At 35.4% G+C, this 25,675-nt stretch overlaps 1 protein-coding gene across 1 annotated transcript in view; it reads left to right on the top strand.

Moving 5' to 3' along the window:
- The first annotated feature begins 1,052 nt into the window (after nt 1–1,052).
- ILDR2 (immunoglobulin like domain containing receptor 2) overlaps nt 1,053–25,675 on the top strand; it is a 61,039-nt gene continuing 36,416 nt past the window's right edge. Inside the window, exons 1-3 of the mRNA XM_070943641.1 lie at nt 1,053–2,142; nt 6,923–7,255; nt 10,800–10,919. Of these exons, the coding sequence (XP_070799742.1) occupies nt 1,053–2,142; nt 6,923–7,255; nt 10,800–10,919 (1,543 nt within the window). The remainder of the gene's footprint in view (nt 2,143–6,922; nt 7,256–10,799; nt 10,920–25,675) is intronic.

The raw sequence follows: 25,675 nt of genomic DNA, 5'->3' as shown, positions 1-25,675 counted from the left end.
GTAAACTATTCACAAATGACGGACTAACATATCTGCTGCCACAAAATAACGAATCAATCTACGCAAACTATCAATTAAAAAACAAAGAGGCAAAATCAGATAGTCATAATGAGAGTAATAATAATAATGCAACAACCACTGATACTAATATGTCTGAAAACTTAAACAATGGAAAACCTATACACGATAATTGTAGTCACTTACTCCACAGAAAGCTAGGACACGCAAGTTTTCCTGTCATACGAAAGATGTTAGAATGTTCCGAAGATTTAAAAATAAAGAACTGTAAAAATTATTTGGAATGCTCCGTATGCAATTCATCCAAACTTAAAAATAAACCTAAACCCAAAAAAGCCACTCGCACCACACAATCAATTTTTCAATTAATCCATATGGATGTAGTAGGCCCATTGAAACCTTCAATTAAATATAAAAAAAGATACTTCCTAACCATAGTCGATGACTACAGTAGATTCGGTTTTGTATACACCCTTAACCACAAAAGTGAAGTTTTCAAAAAATTTAAGGAGTTCTTTAAAATGGTAGAAACACAACACAATATTAAAATTAAACAAATAATGACTGACAGGGGGTCGGAATTCCTATCCAACGAATTTTCAAATTGGCTAAAATCACAAGGGATATTGCACTTTAAATCTTGTCCATTTTCCCCTTTTCAAAATGGAGTATCTGAAAGAAAGAATGGTTTGTTACAAACCATGATTAAATGTGTGTTAGACAATGCTGGCTTGAGCCAATCATTCTGGGCTGAGGCCCTTACTTATTCCAATTACACTATAAACCGCTTATGGTCGAGTACAATCAACAAAACTCCATACGAACTCATGTATGGAAGAAAACCAAAAATTGGACATTTACACGTATTTGGTGTAACTGCTGATGTATATGTCCCCACACAATTAAGGCGCAAAGGAGAGAAAGTATCCAAAAGACTAATATTTATGGGGTACGAATCAGGAACCAAGGGATATCGCTTCATTGATAAAAATAACCATTTCATTGTATCCAGATCTGCCGTGTTTCATGAACACATGAACTGGTCAAAAATACATCTCAACGAAATATACCCAGAATCAAAAAACATTACACATACACACACAGAACATCATACATCAGATACCAACCCCAAAAGTACAACCACGAACAAAATCAAATGCCCAAAAATAATTAATGATGAATGGAAGAAAGGACATCCCACTTTGAAGGTAGACCAATTAACTGAAAAAGAAACTAAATATATGCATAGTGATGAACATCCCCAGAGTAGACCCATTAGATCCAATAGAGGCACAATCCCTAAAAGATTAGATGATTATGTACTGTCTATCCAAGCTAAACACCTGACTCCCAACACATATGATGACATACTCAAGTTACCTCTAGAAGAAAAAAGTAAGTGGGAGGAAGCGATGAAAAAGGAGATGGACAGTTTGAAACAACTAAATGTATATTCACCAACAGATCTACCCACAGAGAAATCCCCCATAGGCACTAAATGGATCTATAAAATCAAAGAGCTAGAGGATGGTAAATTCCTATATAAAGCCAGATTAGTGGCCCAAGGCTTTGCCCAAAGATTTCCAGATGACTATGAAGACACATACTCTCCAACCGTTAGATCAGAAAGTGTGAAAACAGCATTGGTATTAGCTTCCATCTTAAACCTAGAAGTATATCAATTTGATGTACAGACAGCTTATCTGCATGCTGATCTTGATAAAGAAATCTATGTAAAAGCGCCCCCAGGAAAGGATACAAAAAAGGGAGAAATTTGGCTATTGAATAAGAGTCTTTATGGACTAAAACAGTCTGGCAAACGGTGGTATGAATGTTTATCAAAGATACTTAATGATATGGGTTTTATAGCTACTTCATCTGATTTCTGTTTTTTCACAAAAAGAAATAATGATTCTATTGAATATGTTTTGATTTATGTTGATGACATATTATACTTTGGACGTGATAAGATTAAATGTGATGATTTTGTTAAACAATTGGGCAAACACTTCAATTTAAAAGTATTAGGAAAGGTAAACAAGTATTTAGGAGTCCAAATTGATAAAACGGATAAGGGTTTCAAATTGTCTCAGAAAGATAAAATCATAGAACGCATACAAAAGTGTAATATGGTTAACTCAAAAATTTGTGAAACTCCCATGTCAACTGATTTTTATAGAAATGTGCACAATGAATACGAGCCATTCAAAGATAACACTTTATATTGATCAATTATTGGGTCCTTATTATACATATCTAATTGGACTAGGCCTGATATCACCCTTGCCGTAAATTTGTTGTCAAGACATGTAAGCAATCCTAACTTATACCATTCGGAAGGAATCAAGAGAATTTTGAGATACTTGAAATCTAGCATTAATGTATGTCTATACTTAGAACCATTCATTTCTGGAAAACCAACGTTGACCTGCTACGCCGATGCAGACTGGGCTGCTGATTCAAAAAGCAGAAAAAGCACCTCTGGATATGTTTTTCTTATAAATGGTTGTACGGTGCACTGGTACACTGGCAAACAGAACTTAATTGCCACCTCTACAGCAGAAGCCGAGTATGTTTGTTTATCCAAAGCGGTCAATAATCTAACCTGGTTCGATGATTTGTTATCTAATGTATGGGATGAACCTATTTATCCAATTATCATTAATGAAGATAATAAAGCAGCAATAGACATATCAGCTTCCGAAGCAATAGGCCAACGATCTCGACATATCGATATCAAATATAAACATGTAAGGCAACTGTCAAGTATAGGATTCATTAAGGCTGTTCATTGCGATACTAATGAACAAATTGCTGACATCCTCACTAAGCCATTAGCAACCAAACAACATATATATTTGACTTCTAAACTTAATGTACATATATAATCTTAATAACTCACCATTGGTTAGGTATTTTAGAGGGGGATTTGTTACAATTGAAAATACCTAACCTGCTCTCTGTAAATATGTGTGCTTGTGTATATGTCATTGTGTGATGTCATTATGTCCCTTGCCATTGGTTACTACTTACCATTCGCCCCGCCTCCTCTGTATATAAGACTTTACTCCTCTCAGACTGCTAGCTGTCAAAAAGTGTTCCTGAGGAAGATGAGAAATAAACATTATTGATACAAGAAAGTCTACAGTCTCTTATATTGGGCCTAACCAGAATAATCAAACTAGCAACAGAAATATAGATGAATATAGATTAAAATATAAGCACATTTAATGCTGATAATTTCATTTTCCATCTCATTCCTAATGATTCCATAGCATGGATTTGTCTTTTCTCATAACTCCAGATAAGTTGACATCTTCATGGAGTATCCACTATGACATTAAGGTCCATTTCCTGTTAGTTATAGACAGCTTAGACCAGTGATGATGAACCTTTTCAGCACCGAGTGCTGAAAAGGTCACGTGGAAACATGCGCTTGTCAGGGCCACACTCCGGAAAAGCTGAACTTTCAAGTTCTAGCGCACATGCGCGCTGGCCAGTTTTTGGTACTTTCACACGTGATAAGGGATCACGCTCCAGAATAGCCGAACTTCTAGGTTCTGGTGCACATGCGCACCCAACAATCAGCTAACCGGCATGCATGCGCACACTGGTTTTTGGCACCTTCACATAAGCGAAGGACAGCTGATTGTCGCGAGCGCATGCGCACCTGAAACCCGGAAGACAAACAGACAAGATTGCACGTGCCGGGCGACATGGCTTTGCGTGCCACTTTGGGCACCCGTGCCATAGGTTCACCATCACGGGTTTAGATACACCATGAGGTATATGTGAAGTTGTTTCTTTTCCATCTTCCTTGTGTATCACTTTGTATTTATTTAAATTGATAATCATTTGCCACTTGGCTGATCATGCACCCAGCTTAAAACATTTCACAATTTTTGTTTTTCACCACTACATGATTTGGTATTAACTGCAAACTTGACCAGTTTTACTTCTTATTTCTAATTTACTCCTAATTCTTAAACAAATGAAAAAGAATTAGCCCAAACATAAATGCTTCTTCATTTCATTTCATTTCTTTCAAAAATTGCCCATTTTTTCTTCTCTTTGCTTTTTTTTAACCAATTAGCAATCCATAAAAGGGCAGATGCTGTTGTTCCATGGTGGCTAAGATTACTCAGAGTTTTTGATGAAGAATTTAGTTAGAAACTCTTTGAAAGTCCGAGAGTAGAATTTCAACAGAATCACTTCTATCAATGTGGTATTCAAAGAATAAGTTACATATTTATGTTCAGAGGTGAAAAACTCTATTCAGTTCTTTAAAGACGGTGACTGCCATCGTGATCCAATGATTAATTGTTATGTGGTTTCTAATGATGTCACAGAATATACCTATTATCACAGCCTGCTTTAATTACTTTGATTCTTCCCAGAGAAAATTGGTAATGGTTTGGGTATGTATTCTACATATCCGTAAGAAATACAAAGAATTCATTTAATTTCTCTGCAATCAAATTTTATTTTAATTTATTTTATTAAATTTATTTATTTATTTTTAAATTTATTAATTTAAATTAAATGTTTTTTAGACAGTACTAGAGAATGTTGCTGATCTATTCTGAACTTAGATCACTTTTTAATAATTCATTTGAGTCTCAATTAGCGTGGTTTTAAATAATCTCTGTGGATAGATTTTGCCCTGTTGACTTTTAATTTCAGTTACTTCTTCTCTAGTCTCTTCATTTTTCAGAATTGTTCTCTTATGGTGAATTATTACTGTGGAATCAGTATTTTTTAAAAAAATATCAATGAAATCTTATCTAAAATTCTCACAGAAACCTGTAGGCAATATTTGTTGATACTTTCCCTCCAAAAGGAGTGGATTAACCTAAATAAGACTGTTGATGCAGTGTTTACAATGCGGTAAATGCAAAGAAGTAAGAATATTTTAACACTTGGTCCTGAGGTTACCCTTGAATATGAGTTTGTTTAGTTAAATTTCCATCAGGAAACAATTTATTTCTCAGAGCTTCTTGGCATCTCAGAATAAGCAAATAAAAGGCTGCTTAGGCACATCATCATCAAATGCTCTTTATCATTTCCACATTCTGGACTGAACTTGGTGCTCAGCAAAATTGCCTATCAGATTCCTAGAAAAAGTCCCAACTGTCTGCTGCAATCCTTCAAATCTATAAGGTACTATATCTTGGACAGATCTCTTTAACGGTGCTCATGTCCTTCAGGAATTTGAGGTATCAACTAACGTTAGCTAAATCAGGAAATTATTTGTCCACAACAAAAGACTAACAGCCAAATAATCAGTTTTCAAATCATCATACAATTAGTAAGAGGTGAAAACTAGATCTCATGTATGACTACTTTCATGTACGAGGCCAAAGTTTATCTGAAATAAACACAAAATTGCTATGCTACAAATTCATGAACTTGGGTCAAACTCTATCCCAAGGATTGAAAATGGAAGAATTTAGTATTATAATCCAGTTAATTTTTAGCACGAGCCAGAAAATAAGGCCCAAGAATAAACAAAAAGTGTACAGAAAAGTGGATAGTACACAATGAGAATACCTTGTCCATACAGCCCAGCGTCACAAACAGCATCATATCCTATAATAGCAATTGAAAATAAGCAATTGAGATCTATTCTTTCCTTTCTTTTCTTTTTGTGTTCTTTTTTGATGATACTGCTGCTGTTTCTTTCAATTGTGATCATTTCCGTTTTGCATTTTGAGGCACTTTTTTTTTTCAAAATAACTTTTTATGTACAGTATTACCCTCAGGATTCTGCAATTTAATTCTGCAATTAAAAAACAGTTTTTTACAGAGATGTGAAGTAACAACCGTATTGTAGTATGTATAAATCTCCTGTAAAATAAGCCACATAATCTAGATTGTATTCAGAATTTTATTTTTATCTTTTATTTTTTTCTATATCTTTTATCTTTTTTTCTATAAAATATTCAAGATGTTTTAGAGTAAGCCAATTTTGTTTGGCCCTGCTTACATTATAATTCTGGCAACAGCAGTTCATTTCAGTCAAATTGCAGTATATTTAGGTTACCTACTTCTTTTTAAGTGCTAATGAGACATATTTTGAATTCTCTTGACACTGGTGTCTTTCCTTTTAGTTGAATTCCTAAATTTTCCTGGTATTATTACTTATTTCAAATGTTTATTTGAATCTTAGCACAGTGAGAAGAGAGTTTATCTATCAACCTGCCTATGGCATCTGTCAAATGTCTCCTCCCCACAGCCATGCTGCTGTGATCTGTTTGTATATTTCTTTTATGGTTTCATTATCAGTTTGAAAAGGAAAGTTTGGAAATAAATAAAATGTAAGTAAAGCTGAAAACAAATGCCTGAAATTCGACTTTTGTGATACAAAAATTTTTTAATACTCTGATACTGACGTAGTGACTAAATGGATGTCTATTGAAAGTTCAAAAGTAATACATCAACATAGTTGCCATAAAGTGTCACCTATTCATAACTTATGGATTTTGCCAACATAGTGCCTTCAATATTTGAAGTAACATGTAGCCATTGTGACTACCGATTGTTGATAAGTAGCTTAAAATTAATGAAGCTTAGTGATTTGTTTGAAGCAACTCAGAATTAAGGTTAGGCACCTTTTGCTTAAAATTAAATGTCAACTGATTAACTGGAAAGCAAATCTAAGTCATAAATATGACTTGATAAGCCACTGTTATTTATGGTAGATAAAACAGCAACTTACCATTTTCTAGCATTAAAATTCTCTCATCTTGCTATCCATGTTCTTTTGGCAGAGTTTCTTCTAACGTCACAGCTAGATGATAAATCTTAGAAAGCAGCCATCTCTCATTTATCTTTCGGGAATGCGCATACTGAATAGATGATATATACCTTACAAGTTGGTAACATTTATGATTTTGCTTTGTAGCTGTGACTGAAACAGTGCATGTTATGGTGCCTGAGAAGAAACAGGTAGCAATGCTCTTTCAACCAATTGTGCTTCGATGCCACTTTTCAACTTCTTCCACACAACCAGCGGTGGTGCAATGGAAATTCAAATCCTATTGCCAAGATCGCATGGGAGAAGCTCTGGGAGTTGTTTCTGCAGGGATCCAAGCAATAAACAAGAGGAACTTGGAATGGGATCCGTACTTGGACTGTGTGGATAGCAGGAGAACAGTTCGCATTGTGGCATCCAAACAGGGCTCGGTGGTCACGATGGGAGAGTTCTACAAAGGAAGAGATATCTCTATTCTCCATGGTAATTCAATCTGCTTATCATTTTATTATGACTGAAGTTTTTCTTTGGCTATTATGAATAGTAGCATATAAAATGAGATAATAGTATATTATGTTATGAACAGTACAGTATACTATGAATAGTAGCATATAAAATGAATAGAATACAAAACCTAGAATACAAAAAAGCTTATAAAATGAAAGCCAGTTTGGTTTAGTGGTTAAGGAATCAGGCTAGAAAGCAGAAGATATGAGTTCATATCTTATATATCATGCCTTAGCCATGAAAATCAGCTGGGTGATTTTGCGTCAATCACTCTTTCTCAGTTCAGTCCAGCTCACAGGGTTGTTGTGAGGAAAACAAGTAGAGGAAGGTGTGTTGGATATGTTCACTTCCTTATTTGTAAAAATAATAAAGGCAGATACAAATGAATAAATAAAAATTATATTTTATTTTTAGACCAAAGTATAACATTTTAATTATAGTTTATTATAAATATTTAATAGCACTCTTCATCTATCCTGTAAGTTTACATTTAAAGGTATCTACAAATTTAAAAAACATTAAAATGAACAGGACAGTTGCAAATGATGGCAATGTAACTATATTCTAAGAAATGTTGTAACAAGTATCAACATTCTTTAAAACATTATAAAATGAAAACAGATATTTTACTCATCAAAAAGTAAACACAATAAATAATAGGCAAATCTTTGGGGACAGCATGACAGAATTGTGGCTGTTATCATTGACAAGAATGATATAAAAATAGTTAATTTCTTTCCTGAATAGAAAACAGCTTTACTAGTTTTAACAGCTAAACAGCTTTACTATCATGCAATTGAAAATTAAAAAATGAAAAGTTGTTTCATTGAGTCAATATTATTATATACTTTACCCTGGGCATAGACATCCTTTAGTAAATTTTGGCTATTAATATAATGGAATTATATACCCTTAGAAGTGGTTTAAAGCATCCTCTCACGCAGAATTCACCACCTACAATTTTGTGTAGTTTATCTAGATAGAGCCATGTTTTATAATCCTTAAAGATTTATTGGCTTCCTTTTTGTTACTAGCCCCACTTGGTTATGCTGATTTTTCTCCTTTAAATTTCTAAATGATTTGGCAAAGAAATAACCTTAAAACTCACTTCCCTTCATTCTGTCCTTCATTGCATTAAGATTTTCGGAGGAGATCCCTCAGTGTAAGATTTCATTATGCATGCTGAAAGAAATCAGTTTGTTTGGGTACTGCTCAGACTTTGAATGCTTTCTGAAGGAGGCACTATTGTTGCCAATAATTGTCCTTTCCTATGTTTATAAAATGTTTTAAATTAAGTCACTTTGTTTTCTGATCTGGTAATAGTACAGTAATGCTCTTATTCTGTAATTTCATGTTGTTATAGCACAACCCTTTGTGTGTTAAAGGTTGAAATGTCCTCACCCTGTAAACACCCCCCCCCACACATACACACACACAATCACTCAGGAAATGTTTCATTTACTCTTACCAAAGTATTTCTATATTGGAACAAACTGTTCCAATCTTACTAGAAGTGTCCCACCCTGAAACAGGCTGTTCTGACTGTGGAATAATTTTCAGTATGAGATTTTAGGGTTGGAAAATTCCAGTCTTGTAATATTTAGCAGACCTCCATGGGTTGAGCTTGTAATTACTTTGAATAAAGATTTTTTTTCCAAAAATCTAGTATTGAAAAGCATCAGATCTAGATAGTCTAATTCAAATTTCTGGTGCAAAAATTACTGTTACTTATTTTCCCCTGTAGTTTCTGCCTAATTTTTATCTGAAATTAATATGATTTGGAAAAAAAGGCTATAGTTTCTTTTCATACCGGTAGTCCTCAACTTATAACAGTTTGTTTAATGACCGTTCAAAGTCACTGAAAAAATTGACTTATGACCACTTTTCACACTTATGACTCTTGCAGCATCCTCATAGTCACATGATTTACATTCAGATGCTTGACAGCTACTTCATATTTATGATGGTTGCAATGCCCAGGCTCATGTGACTATATTTTGTGATCTTTTGACAAGCAAAGTCGGTGGGAAAGCCAGATTCATTTAACAACTGTGTTACTAATTTAACAACTGCAGTGATTCACTTAACAAATGTGGCAAGAAAAGTTGTAAATTGGGGCAAAACTCACTTAACAAATTTCTCACTTAGCAACATAAATTCTGGGCTCAGTTGTGATTGTAAATCAAGGACTATCTGTACTGTTAATCTCAAGCTGTTCATGTATTTCCTGACGCAATGTAATAAAGTAAATCCTTGTGTTTTAGCAAAATCATTTAAACATTTGTATCATTTTATAAAAGAGTTTAAAAAATAAACTTGTAATTCTTTACTCCACTCATCTTTTAACATCTATATATCATATTGATTTATTGATAACAAACATCTCAAAAAACTAATTGTAGTTTTTTTAATTTTAAAGGATTTAATCAGTTCTAGTATTTTGGGGTCTCAGAAGCTGAAAATGCTACGGTACAAAGAATGTTGTTAGCTATAAGTGTTGCAGCTATAAATATTACCACTGAGTTACATCTGATAGATGATATTTGTGTCTTAACACAGTGTAAGAAATCAAGAAACCTAAAAGCATGAGAAAGGGGTAAAAAGTAAAATAAAAATAGAAAAAAAAATACTATCTAGCAAGTTATAAGTACAATTATAAATGTACCTCTATGGATACAACATGCGGAAGTTCTCTTTCTGAATGGTAGTCTTCACTTAGTGATTGGTTGCTTAGCAACAGTTTAAAGTTGCAATGGACCTGTCTATAAGAAAGAGATCAATCTTTCTTATTTTATAAAGTTCTCTCCAAAATTCTTTATCTTCCAAAAACTTGAAAGAAAGCCCAACTCAAATTGTCAAGGGCCTTCTCTACATCTAAGAAAATCAATGCAGCTTGTTTTTCATTATGTTGCTTCAAATATTCCAATATGTCAAAACATTTCTAACATTGCCATTTACTTTTTCCATTAGATAAAACCCCACATTAATCCTCCTCCTTAATAACTTCTTGCTAAAATGATTGTGAACAATTAGAATTGACTATTCAATAATAGAAATAACAATAGCACTTAGACTTATATACTGCTTCATAGTGCTTTACAGCCCTCTCTAAGCAGTTTACAGAGTCAGCACATTGCCCCCAACAATCTGGCTCCTCATTTTACTGACCTCAGAAGGATGGAAGGTTGAGTCAACCTTGAGCCGTTCAGAATCGAACTCCTGGAGTAAGCAGTGAGTTAGCCTGTAGTACTTCATTCTAACCACCGCGCCACCGCGGTTATGCAATAATGATATCAGCCTAAAGGTTCTTGTGAAGCCAAATAATAATAATAAAAAAAATGTGTTGACAGTCACAGGTTCAAAAAAACTTACTGTAATTCCCTTGTTCTCTGAAGAGTCCTAGCATTTTTAATTATTAAATTTCATCACTCCAGATAAGAAAAATTAATGTCAATAACATCTAGATTTTAGGTACCCCCTCTCTCTTTTTGATTCTTGCTTGTTTTATATTTTTTGTTAGATGCAGACCTCCACATTGGAAAATTGATGTGGGGAGACAGTGGATTGTATTACTGCCTTGTCATCACACCTGATGATGTAGAAGGCAAGAATGAGGAATCAGTGGAGCTACTTGTTTTGGGTGAGTTTTCTTTCCTACTTATATCGTATATAAATGCATATTTATTCAATAAATATTAAGAACAATAATTCTTGTAAATTTGCATGAGCCTCATTCATGGGTTCTGCACTTTGCATTGTTTTTTGTTCCAGAATAAGATTGATGTAAGATCAGGCCAGCAATATTGTTTCACAGTCACTTTGAAATAATTTAACACTATTTTAGTGTACAAATAGTGGCCAAAATTGTGGAAACCTTTTGGGAAAAATGTATTTTTGTGGTTTGATGGCTAAAACCCCACTTTTTTTTAGCATTTCAAGATTCCACTTCTGGAATGGCCTGGGAATAGCCCAGACCTTACCCAATTGAAAAGCTATGGAGCCGACTAAAGAAACTTGTTAGTCAGAAGCGACCCAGCAATAAGACCCAGTTAATAGAAGCAATCACTCAATCTTGGTTTCACATTATAACAGCTCCAGAACTAAAAGACTTGGTTTACTCCAGAGGAAGACGTTGTAAGGCCGTGCTAAAGGTTATCCAACTAAGTATTAACTGACATTATAATTTTTGTATATTTCATTTCTTCTATGGTGATAATTTTTGTATATTTCATTTTTTTCTAAGTGTTTATACTGTATTCTGCTATTCTAATAGCAAATCTTCATAAAAGTTAGTGCATTACATTCTTGATTAAATTATCTTTCTATTAATATATAATTTTATGGTACTAATCCAAAACAAAAGTGGTGTTATTAGTTAGTTTTATAAAATACACTTTTCCCGAAGGTTTCCATGATTTTGACCACTACTGTAATAGTGGTAAAAGTAGATTTAAAAAAAATAAAAATAAACACTAGATGACCAAATTAAAAGAATGCCAGAAGAAATGTATATTTTAATGTTCAGATACAAAATTTAAAATACAGCAAATTTTGTATGGCCTCAAAATACTTGAATCATTGTTTTAAAAGATAACAGTAACTATTCCAACATATAAAGGGTTGTGCAAGAAAAATGTTCTAATCAAGCCAGAACAAATACTTCCGAAAATTTGGAGACAGTATAAATGGACTGGCCCAGTATCGGATACGTTTTATTTTCCAAGCTAGAATTGAACCTTGCTATATAAATAACACCAGAAGACCAGATGATACTGTGTGAAATATGTGTATCCAAGTGTGATGGTGCTTGATTTGTTCCTGAATGCAGATTGATAGATTTTACAGGCCAGCTACTGGTTCTGCCCATTACTAATCAGCCACGGTATATATCAGTTTAAACAAATTCTTTTGAGAAATGGTAAATATAAAATTTAATAAACTTATTTTCTTAATTTGTACCTTGACACTTATTACTGATCTTTGATATATTATCCTATATTTATATTGTCTATATCTTATTCCTAAATACCTTATAACAATTCTATTGTCTTTTATTGCTTGAGTTTAAGTCAAAATCTCTAGCCACCATTTAACCACTTTCAAATTGGCTTCTTTTGCTGTCAGCTGTTGTTCTAAACTGCTGCTGAAGGATTGACTTGGCAGTCTCTCAGTCTATGCTGGCAGTGAGAAAAAGAAGGTATTTTACAAGCAGCCAGCTGGCTGAAGTTTTTCAGCATTTCTGCTGGAGCAGTGAAGCTTTTGGGCTGTGCTTCTTTCAATTTGTCTGCTGCTGGTTTCTGAAGTCCAAGTTTGCTCCTCCTCTATCATCAGTTGCCTTTTAAAGCTGATGGCTCCACTCCGTCAGCTGAAAATTCATTCCTTCTCTTCCCACACAAATCTTTTTCCAAATGCACTTACACACCCACACACTGGAGCTTGCAGCTTTTCCTTTTATAATTGGAGTCCAGGTGTGGTGCAATCTTCAGGTCATGCTGGTCACTGCAAGGCTGTCCTTCCACAGGATTGAAAGAAGATTTTCTGTTCATTGGGAAAGCCCTTTAATTTCGTGACAAAAGCAGATTTTTTTCCTTCCACTCTTTCTATAATTCATGAAAAAATAATAACCAATGTGTTTTTGCTGAACTTCCAAAAGCTTGTGTTTTTTTAAATAGCTGGTAACAAATGCTATATGTTTTACAAATAGTAAAAGCAAATAAATGAAAACAGTCAATATGAAGATAAAGATTATAAATAAATTACAGTTGGGTGATTGCATGTCAAGCCCAGCAGCCCTGAAGCAGTCACAACTTCCCCAAATTTCATTCCTCCAGGAGCCATGGGCTTTTGGATTTTGAATACGTTCCTGAGTTCAAAAATGTTGCCCTACGATGCAGTGTTTTTATCATTTAAAGGCCATGACGAGTTTTAACATATGGAGAATCATATAGCAATACTTTCTTCTTAGTATTTCTTTTCTCTGCAACACAATCTAGAAAATAAAGAAAAACCAAACACTAAGAAATTACTAATTATTGAATTTTTGGAACTTCTTTGAATATTTAGACTCAACCAAATATTAATGAATTGCAAGAAAAAGCTGGATATAAATAGTATATTGAAATTCTGAGATAATTACCTTGAAAAATTATTGTTTTTTGTTACATGTACAAAAGGATTAAAGCTTCCTATAAATCCTGAAACATCCTAAGGCTTTGTTTCTCTCTGGATTAAAGTGAAAAAAAAAATGTTTTGATGCTTTAAGAGAAACTCTTCAAAATCACCTGGTATATGTTACTGGATAATAAACAGATGTTTTGAAGTACTACAATCACAGTAGTAACCAAATATACAGTGATTTAGTTCTTTTCTAATTTGTATTGGTAAAAATAAGTATTTTAAAATGGTCATTTGCACTTCATTTGCTTTCATATTTTAAAAAATGTAGGAGTCAAAACAGTAAAAATTGTTCATGCAAATGTTTCAGTTTGATTCTTGCAGAATAAGATTTCTTGCAAAAAATTAGAAAACATTTATTTAAATAGAATAAAGATTATTGGAAGATTTAGTCTTTTTCTAAATGGGTATACATTTTGTCTTCACAATTTAAATAACTACAAATATTGGTATTTGCTTTTTTGAGAAACTGTGACATTAATGATTTAAAGTTATGTGATACCATGATTGCTCAGTGAGACACAATACCAAATACAAATAGTCCCCAATTTATGACTATAATTAAGCCCAAAATCTCTTTTGGTGAGACATTTGTGAAATTAATTTTGTTCCATTTTGCTTTGTCACAGTTGTTAAGTTTTAAGTTAGTCGCATGGTTGTTAAGTGAATGTGGCGTTTCCATTGATTTTGCTTATCAGATGGTCACAAATGTTGATCACATGACTCCTGGACACTGCAATTCTCATAAATATCAGTCAGTTGCCAGGCATCTGAATTTTGATCATGTGACCATGGAGATGCTGCAACAGTCATAAGTGTGATAAACGGTAATAAGTCACTTTTTGCAGTGCCATTGTAATTTCAAATGGTCACTAAATGTAAGTTGAGAACTACCTATAAGTAATCATTGTGTTGCCAACAGACTGTGCAACAGTTTCTGATTTAAAAAAGAATATTTTGATACATCTGGCACAAATGAGAGAAATAAACTTTATTTTTGAATAAGTAATATATATGATCTTTATAGAAAACTTCAATAAGAGATATATAAATGTAATATTTGTTACTAGATGCTTTTGAATTAAAGCACTGCATTATAAAAATGAATTACAAATATAAAATTTCTTGTATTATAATACAAGTAATATTCAGAGAAATTCTAGAACAGTAGATAATATGATTTGAACAGTTGTCCATTTAACCACCTATCACAATGCAATACACATTTGCTGCAATGTAATTTCATTGCAGCTAATGTCTCATCAGGAGAAGCATTCTTATGAACTGGAGTGATTATTAATTTTTATAATTTATTACTCTGAAAGTTTCAGTTGCTTATATTGTATTTAAAAATATTACTAACTGCCTAAGATAGTGAAACAACATGATTTCTGAACTGTAAGATTCATAGAAAAGTCAGTAAAACAGGTAGAAAACTTAATTTTTTTCTCTTATAGTATCTGGCATAATGTTTAGAAGATAAACAAGTCCTATCTTTGCAGAATGTATGTGGTTTGGTGAATTGAGGGAACTATAATCTCTTACATCCATAGCAAGAAACTGGCGATACTTCTATTGATATATTTTAGAAGGAATGATGTAATAATCAATCATGAGTTAATTGTATGTAGGTATGTATACATATGTATTCATGGTGGAAATGTATTTTAAATCCTGTCAGTTTTAAATATTCAGCATAAAATTACATGTTATACTATATAATGTGAAATGGAAAACAGAAAACTCTTCATGAGTAGGTTACTTAAGCTATGACAGTCTACATAAATTATTCTGATTTTGTTATTTTGCTGAAAGGCTTCCAGTAGCGTGATTTGCAGTAACTAAAACAGATGTTGTCTTTGAAATGCATGGGATACTGACGTTTGGGATTCAGTCTATTGGTATTCTGAATCATAGATTAGCAGCTGGCAGTTCGGTTCTCCTTGGAAATAGCTGCCAGCCTCTTTTCCAATACTCAGTGCAGAAATGTTCTTTTGAGAAGATTAATTTCACAACAAGCTGCCTGGGGATGTCACTGTGGTCAATCACATATAGCTGCAGGCCAATTTTTAGAACAATTTATTATACATTCAAAAACCTTTTTTTCTTTCTCTAAGTACCTGATACTTAGTTGGCGATATTAAGGATTATTATCTTGCTGAAATACTCAACATTAGCTTGAGAACCAAGAAAAAAAAAATCTCCTAGAACTATACCCAAATTTCCCAGATCTGAAAAAGATAAACACAAATAGCTTGTTGAAAAGATTAGCTGATACTGAAGAGTTGTCCATAGGTTCACAGTAAAGCATTGTTTATATCTCAATGATCTTCATCAGAAAGTTGTCGGAAAGAAATCTTCATCAGAAAAGTATTATCTAAAGCATGGGGGGGGGGGAACCTTGATAAGCCTGAAACAATTGGGAACAATGTTTTTTGGAGAGATGAAACAGAAACAGAATTATTTCACCATGATCACAAAAGATATATTTGGAGAAAAAAAGGATGAAGCATTTAAAGAAGAGACCATCCTGTTAAGCATGGGGGTGGGTCTATTAATGGCACCAAGTGGCACAGGAAATACTTGTGTAGGTGGTCAGAAGAATGGATTCCATTCAATATCAATATATCCTAGAAGCTAATGTCCTATAATCAGCGAAAAAATTGAAGCTAAAAGCTTTGGAATGACCTTTAAAATTCCTAAATTTGGATATTATTGAGAATCTATGGGAATATTTCAAACATGTACAAGGAGACCTAAGATTATTTCTAAGGTAGAAAGGTTCTATAAGGAAGTGGAGTGGGGGAATTAAACAGCAACAGTAATCTGCTAACTACCCACAGGAAACATTTGGAAACTTTATTTCTACCAGAAGAGGATTTATAAAGTATTAACTGAAAATGAGTCCAAACATGCACCTGCCATATTCACATGCCGTATTTGCATATTTTTTCAAATATGTAAATAAATGCATATAAATATTATATATTCAACTTTGCAGAAAGATTTATTTATATTTGTACTCTGCTGTAATCAAACAAAACTCAGTAATTAAAAATATAGAAGTTGTGACAGGTTCTGTTTACTTAGGATTTATTAAAACCTGCAATTTGAACAAGAGAAATATTCAGAAAAGCCAGGTTTTGAGTAGCTTCCTGGAGCATTTTTTACTTGGGAGTTAAAGAAAAGGCAATTGTTAGGTTCTCCCCCTCTTCACCTCATGTGGATTGGGAACCCTAATTGAGACCCCTCCCTCTAGGAAAGCATGGGGTAGGCCAATTCTTATTGGAAGAGATGGTCCTTTTGATATCTAGGAACGTGGTATGTAGAACTTTATTTTTATTTATTTATTGATTGATTTTACAACAACAACAACACAACACAACATACAAAACACAAACACACAATATGTGTTTCTTTTTACATATCAGTTTCGTTCCTCTTACTTTCTACTATATACATTCCCCATTTTTCCTATCCTTTATTATCATTATCTTTATTGTTCCTTTATTTTTAATTTTCTTCATTTACAATATTTTACACATTTGTCACATTCTTCTCTCCATCATTTATTCACATTTACTTTACCTAATCTCAAGCCAATCATACCATTTATTTCATACTTGATAATATTCTGTATCTTCCTTTTCTTTTATTTCTTTTGTTAATTACCCATCTTCACACAGTCCAGGATTTTCTTAATTATTTCTTCCACTGTTGGGATCTTTTCACTTTTCCAGTGTGTAGAACTTTAAAGGGGATAACCAGTATTTGAAATGGACCAAGTATCAAATTATCAACTAGTACAGTGAATAAGATATTGGGATTATATTTATAGATATATACAAGACCTAATTATTGTGATATAGTCAGAGAACAGTAACAGTATAACAGAGTTGGAAGGATCCTTGGAGGTTTTCTAGTCCAACCCTCTGCTCAAGCAGGAGACTTTATACCATTCTGGACAAATGACTGTCCAATCTCTTCTTAAAAATATGGAACACCCATAATTTCTGGAGCAAACTGTTCCACTGATTAATTGCTATGGCTGAATCTGTTATCACTCCTTAAGCGAACCATTGCACTTGGACTAACTGAAGTTTCCAAGTCATCTTAAAAAGCAGACTATGTTGTATATAACATGTTGCAATAGTTTACATTTGTGGTGACAAGGGCATGAGTAATTTATCATGGCTTTCCAATCTAATTAGGCCGGTAGTGTGACCTCCTAACCAGACATAGTAGTCACAAATAAAAAGAGTCTAGCAACCCCCCCCAATTCAAATAACCTTTGGCCCTACAGGACTTTCCATGATTCTATTCTCTTCCTTGTTGTCAGTACACTTAGGACCCTTCTTTTATTGATCTTGCTAAGCAACTAAAACAGCCACCAATCTCACAGGCGTACCTTTCAGATGGATCTACTCAGTACTACAGCAGCCTATCAAGCCTTCCATTCTATTGCTAAGGTTCTTGTGCAGTAGTACTATTATATTTAAGTCATAAACTCATAAACATATTATAATATTTCTACAGATATCTATGAGTTCTACTGACCTGGAACTGAATACCTGTTTTTGAAGCAGTTCTTATATATCCTATGCAGCTTACTCTAACCCAGTGATGGCTAACCTTTTTGCCATTGTGTGCCAAAAGCGTGGGGGGTTGTGTGCACGCCCACACCCATAATTCTATGTGCCCCGGCCCCCTGCGCATGCACGCGTGCCCCCCATGCTCCCCCCGCTTTTGGCACGGTGGACCTGTTTTTCGCCTTCCCCAAGCTCCAGAGGCTTTCTAGGAGCCTGGGGAGGGCGAAAACAGCCTCCCCCACCTCCAGGAGGCCCTCCAGAGGCCAGAAACAGCCCATTTCCTGACTTCCAGAAATCAGCAAACTGAGCTTGCGTGCCCACTGATATGGTTCCACGTGCCACCTGTGGCACACGTGCCATAGGTTCGCCATCACGGCTCTAACCTATAAGTAGTGCAGTTTCTCCAACTATCTTCCTTTTCTATAACTTGCATGACACTGCTGGCAGCTTCTTCAGTCTGTTCAGTCTTGCCTCTGCCCCTTTAACAAGGCTTTGAAATACTACTTATTGCCCAATGATCTCCCCATCATTCCTTATTACTTGCCAACCTCAGCTATACACTCTTAACAAAGGTTAATGGTTCAATTCAAAGCTACTAAAAGTTTCTATGGTAACAGTCAGCATGGCTATTTCTGTGTCTGTGAAAACTTTAATCTCTGGCAAATTTTGCCATTGTTTTTCCGTGGATTGACAATCCCCAAAAAGAGAATTGAAGGGAAAGCAGCTTTAATTCTATCTGAGGGAGCAAGGAGGAATTAATTAAATGACCACACACTGTTAATAAATCTCCCAGCAGATTGCTGGATGCCTCTCTGGTTTACAAGAAACACATTTCCTGTTCTGTGCATTTGAAAGGCTATTGGAATGCTTAGGTCAGAAGAATGTTATGGCTTGGCGGTACACTTGCACTGTTGGGAGTTTCCCTCCCAAAAGAATTCCTAAAAAGTTGCACAAGTATATAACTATGAACAATATACCTTCCCTCAATAACATAATCATGATACATTTTATCCTATGCTTAAATTCACTTGCTGTCAATGAAGTTGCATATTTGCTTGTTTTTTGTTTGTTTTGTCATATTGACCATGATATTATTTTAATTTGACCTGTTTCATAATCTTGTGCATATCTTCATTCACCAAGGGATAAAATTTCAAGAGTTCCAGACCTTATTAATTTCCTGAGATTTCCATAGATTATTGTGTATGAACACATCAACAATTGCTAGTTGCTTATCTCATTTGTATGAGAGTTTTGCATCTGAACACTGTCTTAAAAATGCTTCCAAATTCAAAGATATTTGTCCAGCCTAATTTTATCTCAGTTTTTCATTTACTAATCTTATGTTTTAGTGTACAGTGAACAGACAGTGCTTTAGATGTCTAGAATAAAAATATAGATTTATATTGCCAAATAACCAGAATACCAGCAACCCTAAACTTAAAATATATACTTAAAGCAAACCTCATATTTTATAGAATAGAATCTAAACATCCCAAAGTTACAATGCTAGTTTTCCTATCTGATAGTATATCTAATTATTTTTTGTCATACTAACCTATTATCATGTTGTTTACTTTTTCAGCCTAATGTTTTCTTGTTGAGGGGGATTGTTTTGTCTTTTTGCACCTTTAGGGTCAATCTAACTTTCCTTTGCTTTTATTTCATAGCTAACTTCTGGGTATATGTCTCCTTTCTCAATTTTATACATTCTTATATTCTAAACAAAGCACTGGATAACAAATAGTTTGCTTCCTGAACACTTGTACATGTGTCTTATAAAATTTTGGCTGCTAATCATGAAAATAGTATGTAATTTAATCTATCCAGTACCATTTTATAGAAATCCTCTGTTTTTATACAATGGCAATATTCAATATTCAGTACCTGGTGGCTATGCTACACACATGAAAGAAACATAGGAAAACATGGAAATGTTGAAGCACATCTAGTACACCAGTTACAACTAGAATACCTGTGAAGATCTAAATGAAATGGCTCTAATGCTTGGAATGCAGCTTGGATATATGTTGTTACATATGCAAATGGGTCAAGAGAGTTCATTACATTAAAAAGAAAGAATTTGGTTCTAGGACAGAAAAACGTGGTACATGAACCACTTATTTGTCCGACAAGTTATTTTTGGCTCTGCTTGACAAAAAACTCAGACTGATGAAAATTTTGTAAAAGGGATAAACAATGAAAGTGCAGGTTTCGTTATTTGAGACAGATGTTTTAAAGAATAACTGATGCCAAGATTAAGAAATGTATTTTTGCTGACCCATAAATCAGATACATCACCAGTGACAAGTGGTTCGAAGATCTGCTAGTGGGTCCAAATTAATTTGCCTGGAAAGCATTGAAGGATGTCATTGAGAATTTTCTTGGCAACCACAGAGCACCAAACTATATTCAGCTGGTTGACAAACTTCTTATAGCATACAAACCATGAAGCACAACATGTCAGTGAGGATTCAATTTCTGCATTCACACTTGAACTTCTTTCCTGAAAATCTAGTGATTTTCATCTAGTCTAATGATGAACATGGTGAAAAGTTTCACCAGGATATTGCCACAATGTAGAAACACTATCAGGACAAGTGGAATCCATCAATGCTGACTCATCGTGGTCAGCATTGGACATTGCAACAAGATACATCAGACACTGAGCACAAATGAAAATCAGCAGCTAAACACTTGTAGCCCTGTTGAATTCATACAGAGTATAGGAAACATTATACAATTAAAAACATTACAGCATTAGAAGTTAATTTCATATTTCTCATGATTCCTACATGATCACCGTCATACTGAAATTATATTTGTAATCAGCTTGAATGGGTCTATTGTAATCACCAAAAGTTTTTCAGGAAGCAAAACTTTTGAAAAAATTTGTTAGGCAGTAAAATCAGGGCTACTTACTTTTGTTGGCTTTGCTCTATTTTTGTTACAACTTAATTATATGCTCAGCTCAAATTTCTGCTTAAGCATGAGAGGCAGCAGGTGCCTTTAGCAGAATGACTGAAAAGCAGCTGTTATATGTACTTGTACAAGAGGTATAATCAGTATATAGTAAGAATGAAGAAAATGACAGCACGTGCTAGATTATTATCGAAAGAAGGGTAAACTTGCCATTTGAATATTCAAATCTTCTGAGTCAGACTTAAGAAATTGGGCCATGCAGAAAGAATAGCAGGGAAGTAGTTGCTCTGAAACATAGACATTTGACTACAGGAAGGGTTTTGTTTGCATTAATAAAAATAATCTATTTATCAAATTTCTTCAGTTCCCTATCCAATGAGGAAAGGCAATAACAAAAGGAAGGAGAGTGATATGTTACCTTGGATAGCTTAATATGCTGTTTGGATTGTTCCGTACCCTATTTATTTATTATTATTATTTTATCTCCATCTTGCCATAATATTCAGACTTTGATTTTGAACCGAGTTTGGCATCTCTTCCAGACTTGGATATATTGCATTCTAATTATGAAGAATGCAGTTATGAAGATAGGTGAAATGGGGAATAAATGTTCTTCCGTGCAGGAATGAAAGCTTGCTTCACCCAGGAAAAATGTCCCTTACTTGAAACAGTCCTGGGACAAGTGGGAAGTGCCACTTATTGGTGTGGGATATTTACTATATATCAGCCCTATTCAAATACCACGTTATTCATACCTATATACCTCACTTCAATCTCTAGAAAACAATTATTGTTACTGTTATTTCATTTTTTTAATGATTCTTTTCAGCAGCTAAGAGTGGCAAATTATGTAATAATGGAAGTAATTATATGATGATGTCTTTACCTCCTCTTTTTCTCTCTTCTATAATACCTCTATTTGTTTTGAACCAACAGAAAATTACAGTACTCTTGTTCAATTATTTGCCACTGAATTCGCCAGTACTATATTAGATAGCTCCTGAAGTGGCAGAAAAGGGGTTAGAATTAGCATGCAAACTGCAAGTTGTCTCCACACTGACTCTGGGGGCCTAATTGCATCTATAAGCTGTGATAATTCTTTGCTCTTTATCCTAATGTTGAGAACACTGTCAGCAACCATTTCTTCTAGATGCCAGAGACCACCACTTCATAGAGCAGGCGTGAAGTCATTGGAAAAGATGTTCAGATGCCATGATATATCTATATCTACAAAAATGACAATAGACCAAGCCATCATATCCCCTGTGGCTCTCTAAGATTTTGAAAAAAAAAAGGGAAGAATATTGATGGTCTTGGTATTAGAGAAGATTCCTGATTATAACATGAACAGCCAAGAAAACAGAGAGATTGAACAAATCTCTCAATTATAATGTCACAGTTTATAACTTTCTCTAGAACTACAAGAAAAAAATTTCTTCCCATACCATAGCCATAAACAACTCTCTTAATAAACTTTTACTGATTTAGTTGAAAGATTAGGTTTTATTATTTACCAATAGACAAAAGATGATTTATGGGATAAGAATATTAGAGAAAGGATTAAGTTGTTGAAAATATTTATACTTATCTTAATGAAGGGACTCATTCTTTCTTTTTATTTTTTTGTTCGTTCCTTTTTAAAAATATTTCTTCTTTTTTCCCTTCTCCCCAACTTTGGACACATTATGTGAAAGCCTAACTCTCTAGTAAAAGTTTTAATCCTGAGAAAAGTGGAAGGAAAGAGAAGAGGAGGATGACTATCAGCAATATAGATGAACTCAGTTATAGTTGCAATGAATGCACTCTTGGAAGACCAGAAAGATCATGAAAAAATAAATCTATGGGGTTGTTGAGAGTCAACACCAATCGGATGGCACATAATAATAACAATGATTTCTGGTTGAAGCCACCCAGAGTTACCTTGAAGTAAAACGGGTGACCTATAAATTTTACAAACAAACAAATAAGTATAAGAAGGAAAGGAAAATCCTTATGTGTTTTCATAATATATTTACTTTATTTTCCCGTTTCTGCCACCACTGAACACCATGCAAAATCCATGGTTTTTCACGTGATTTCTCATCAAAGTACATACTTAATGGAGGTTTGATATGCTTCAAAATCATATGACCTCAGATTTTCAGTTTAGCAGAAGAAAGTACATTTACCTCTCTGTTTACAAATTGTTGGTAACAATGAATAGCAGGGGTGAAATCTAAAATTCGTTACTACCGGTGGGCATGGCTTGGTGGGGGGTTAGTGTGACTGGGTAGGCGTGGCCAACTTTTTTTTTTTTTACTTTTAAAAGCATTTTTTCTACAACCTTAAGAGGTTGCAGAAAAAAATGCTTTTAGAAGCCTCCAACGATCAAGCAACTCAGCTGGGATCACCAGAAGCTTTTAAAGGCATTTTTTTTCCCTACAACCTCTTTGCCCGAAGAGGTTGCAGAAAAAAATGCTTTTAAACGTAAAAAAACCAGCCTCTGATGATCATGTGGCTCAGCTGGGCAGTGGGGGGGGTGCGCAGGGATTTTCGCTACCGGTTCTTCGAACCACCCGCCACCATCGCTACCGGATCGAGTGATTCGGTCCGAACCAGGAGCATTTCACCCCTAATGAATAGGTAATGTGGCAACTACAAATGGACAAATGTATTGTGTTGTATAATATAAAATTGACAAATGTAAGCAATATTAATCTGTTAAATAGGTGTATCATTACATCTCTGTAAATCAAAAGAAGGTTATTAGCTTCTTTGCCCAACAGCTTACATCCTAAAATTTGACACAACACAGATATTTTATTTATTTATTTATTTATTTATTTATTTATTTATTTATTTATTTATTTATTTATTATATTTCTATACCGCCTTTCTCCCGTAGGACTCAAGGCGGTGTACAGTCAAGAAAAATATAGACACACAAACATCATAAAATTGCTAATTAAAATTATTACTTAGTTTGGTCAATTAAATAAAACCCAGAATTAGATAACATTTAAAAAATCATTCACATGTTCATATGTTTAGCCCCGCCTGTTGGAACATCAGGGTCTTGAGGGCACGGCGGAAAGCACGGAGATAAGGGATATTCCGTATCTCCGGGGGCAGTTCATTCCAAAGGGTTGGAGCCCTCGTGGAGAAGGCCTTCCCCCTGGGAGTCGCCAGTCGGCATAATTTGACTGACGGTACCCTGAGTAGTCCCTCCCTGTGAGAACGAACTGGTCGGTGGGAGGCTATTGGTGGCAAAAGACGGTCTCGTAGGTACCCAGGTCCTAAGCCATGGAGCGCTTTAAAGGTGATAACTAACACCTTGAATCGCACCCGGAAGACCACCGGGAGCCAGTGCTCACGTAGGAGAGGTGTTACATGGGCGTAATGAGCTGCGCCCATAATCACCCGCGCGGCTACATTCTGGACCAGTTGGAGCCTCCAGGTGCTTTTCAAGGGGAGCCCCGTGTAGAGAGCATTACAGTAGTCCATACGGGAGGTAACTAGGGCATGAGTGACCGTGTGCAAGGCGTCCCGATCCAGAAAGGGACGCAACTGGCGGATCAGGCAAACCTGATAAAAGGCACCCCTGGCCACGGCCGTCAAATGATCTTCTAAAGATAGCCGTGAATCCAGGAGGACACCCAAGTTGCGGGCCCTCTCTATGGGGAGCAAGATCTCATCCCCTATTGTCAGTGATGGTACTAGCTGACTATACCGGGACGCCGGAAGCCACAGCCACTCGGTCTTGGAGGGGTTGAGTCTGAGCTTGTTTCTCCCCATCCAGATCCACATGGCCTCCAGGCAACGGGACATCACAGCAAGGGCATCATTGGGGTGGTCTGGGGCGGAGATGTATAGCTGTGTGTCATCAGCATACTGATGAACACTCACCCCGAAACCACGGATGATCTCGCCTAGCGGTTTTACATAAATGTTGAACAGAAGGGGTGAGAGGACTGACCCTTGTGGCACCCCACAAATAAGGTGCCTCGAGGTCGACCTCTGCCCCCCTGCCAACACAAACTGCGAACGGTCAGAGAGGAAGGAGGAGAACCACCGAAGCACGGTGCCCCCTATTCCTAACCCCTCCAGCCGGTGCAGTAAGATACCATGGTCGATGGTATCAAAAGCCGCTGAGAGATCTAATAGGACCAGGATAGAGGAGCAACCTCTGTCCCGAGCCCTCCAGAGATCATCCACCAACGCGACCAATGCCGTTTCCGTGCTGTGTCGTGACCTGAAGCCCAACTGGAACGGATCCAGATAGACAACTTCATCCAGGTATCGGGGTAGTTGTTGCGCCACCACACTCTCAACAACCTTCGCAACAAAGCGAAGATTGGAGACTGGACGATAATTTGATAATATAGCCGGGGCCAGGGAAGGCTTTTTGAGGAGGGGCTTCACAACCGCCTCTTTCAAGGCGGCGGGAAAGACACCCTCACTCAGAGAAGCATTTATAATCCCCTGGAGCCAGCCTCGTGTAACCTCCCGGGAGGCCAGTACCAACCAGGAGGGACACAGGTCCAATAAACATGTGGCAGCGTTAAGCTTGCCCAGAATCCTGTCCACGTCCTCAGGAGTCACAGAGTCAAACTCTTCCCAGATAACGCCCTCAAGACCTGCCCCTGTCTCCTCCCCTGGATCTACCCAATCGGAGTCCAGGCCTTCCCGAATCTGAGCGACTTTATCATGCAGGAATTGTACAAAATCCTCA

The sequence above is a fragment of the Pituophis catenifer genome, unplaced genomic scaffold (genome assembly GCF_029215685.1).
Source record: "Pituophis catenifer annectens isolate HBS135680 unplaced genomic scaffold, rPitCat1.0.hap2 SCAF_4, whole genome shotgun sequence".
Taxonomy (NCBI): domain Eukaryota; kingdom Metazoa; phylum Chordata; class Lepidosauria; order Squamata; family Colubridae; genus Pituophis; species Pituophis catenifer.
The sequence above is the reverse complement of the archived record's forward strand: the minus strand, read 5'-3'. Positions and strand labels throughout refer to the sequence as shown.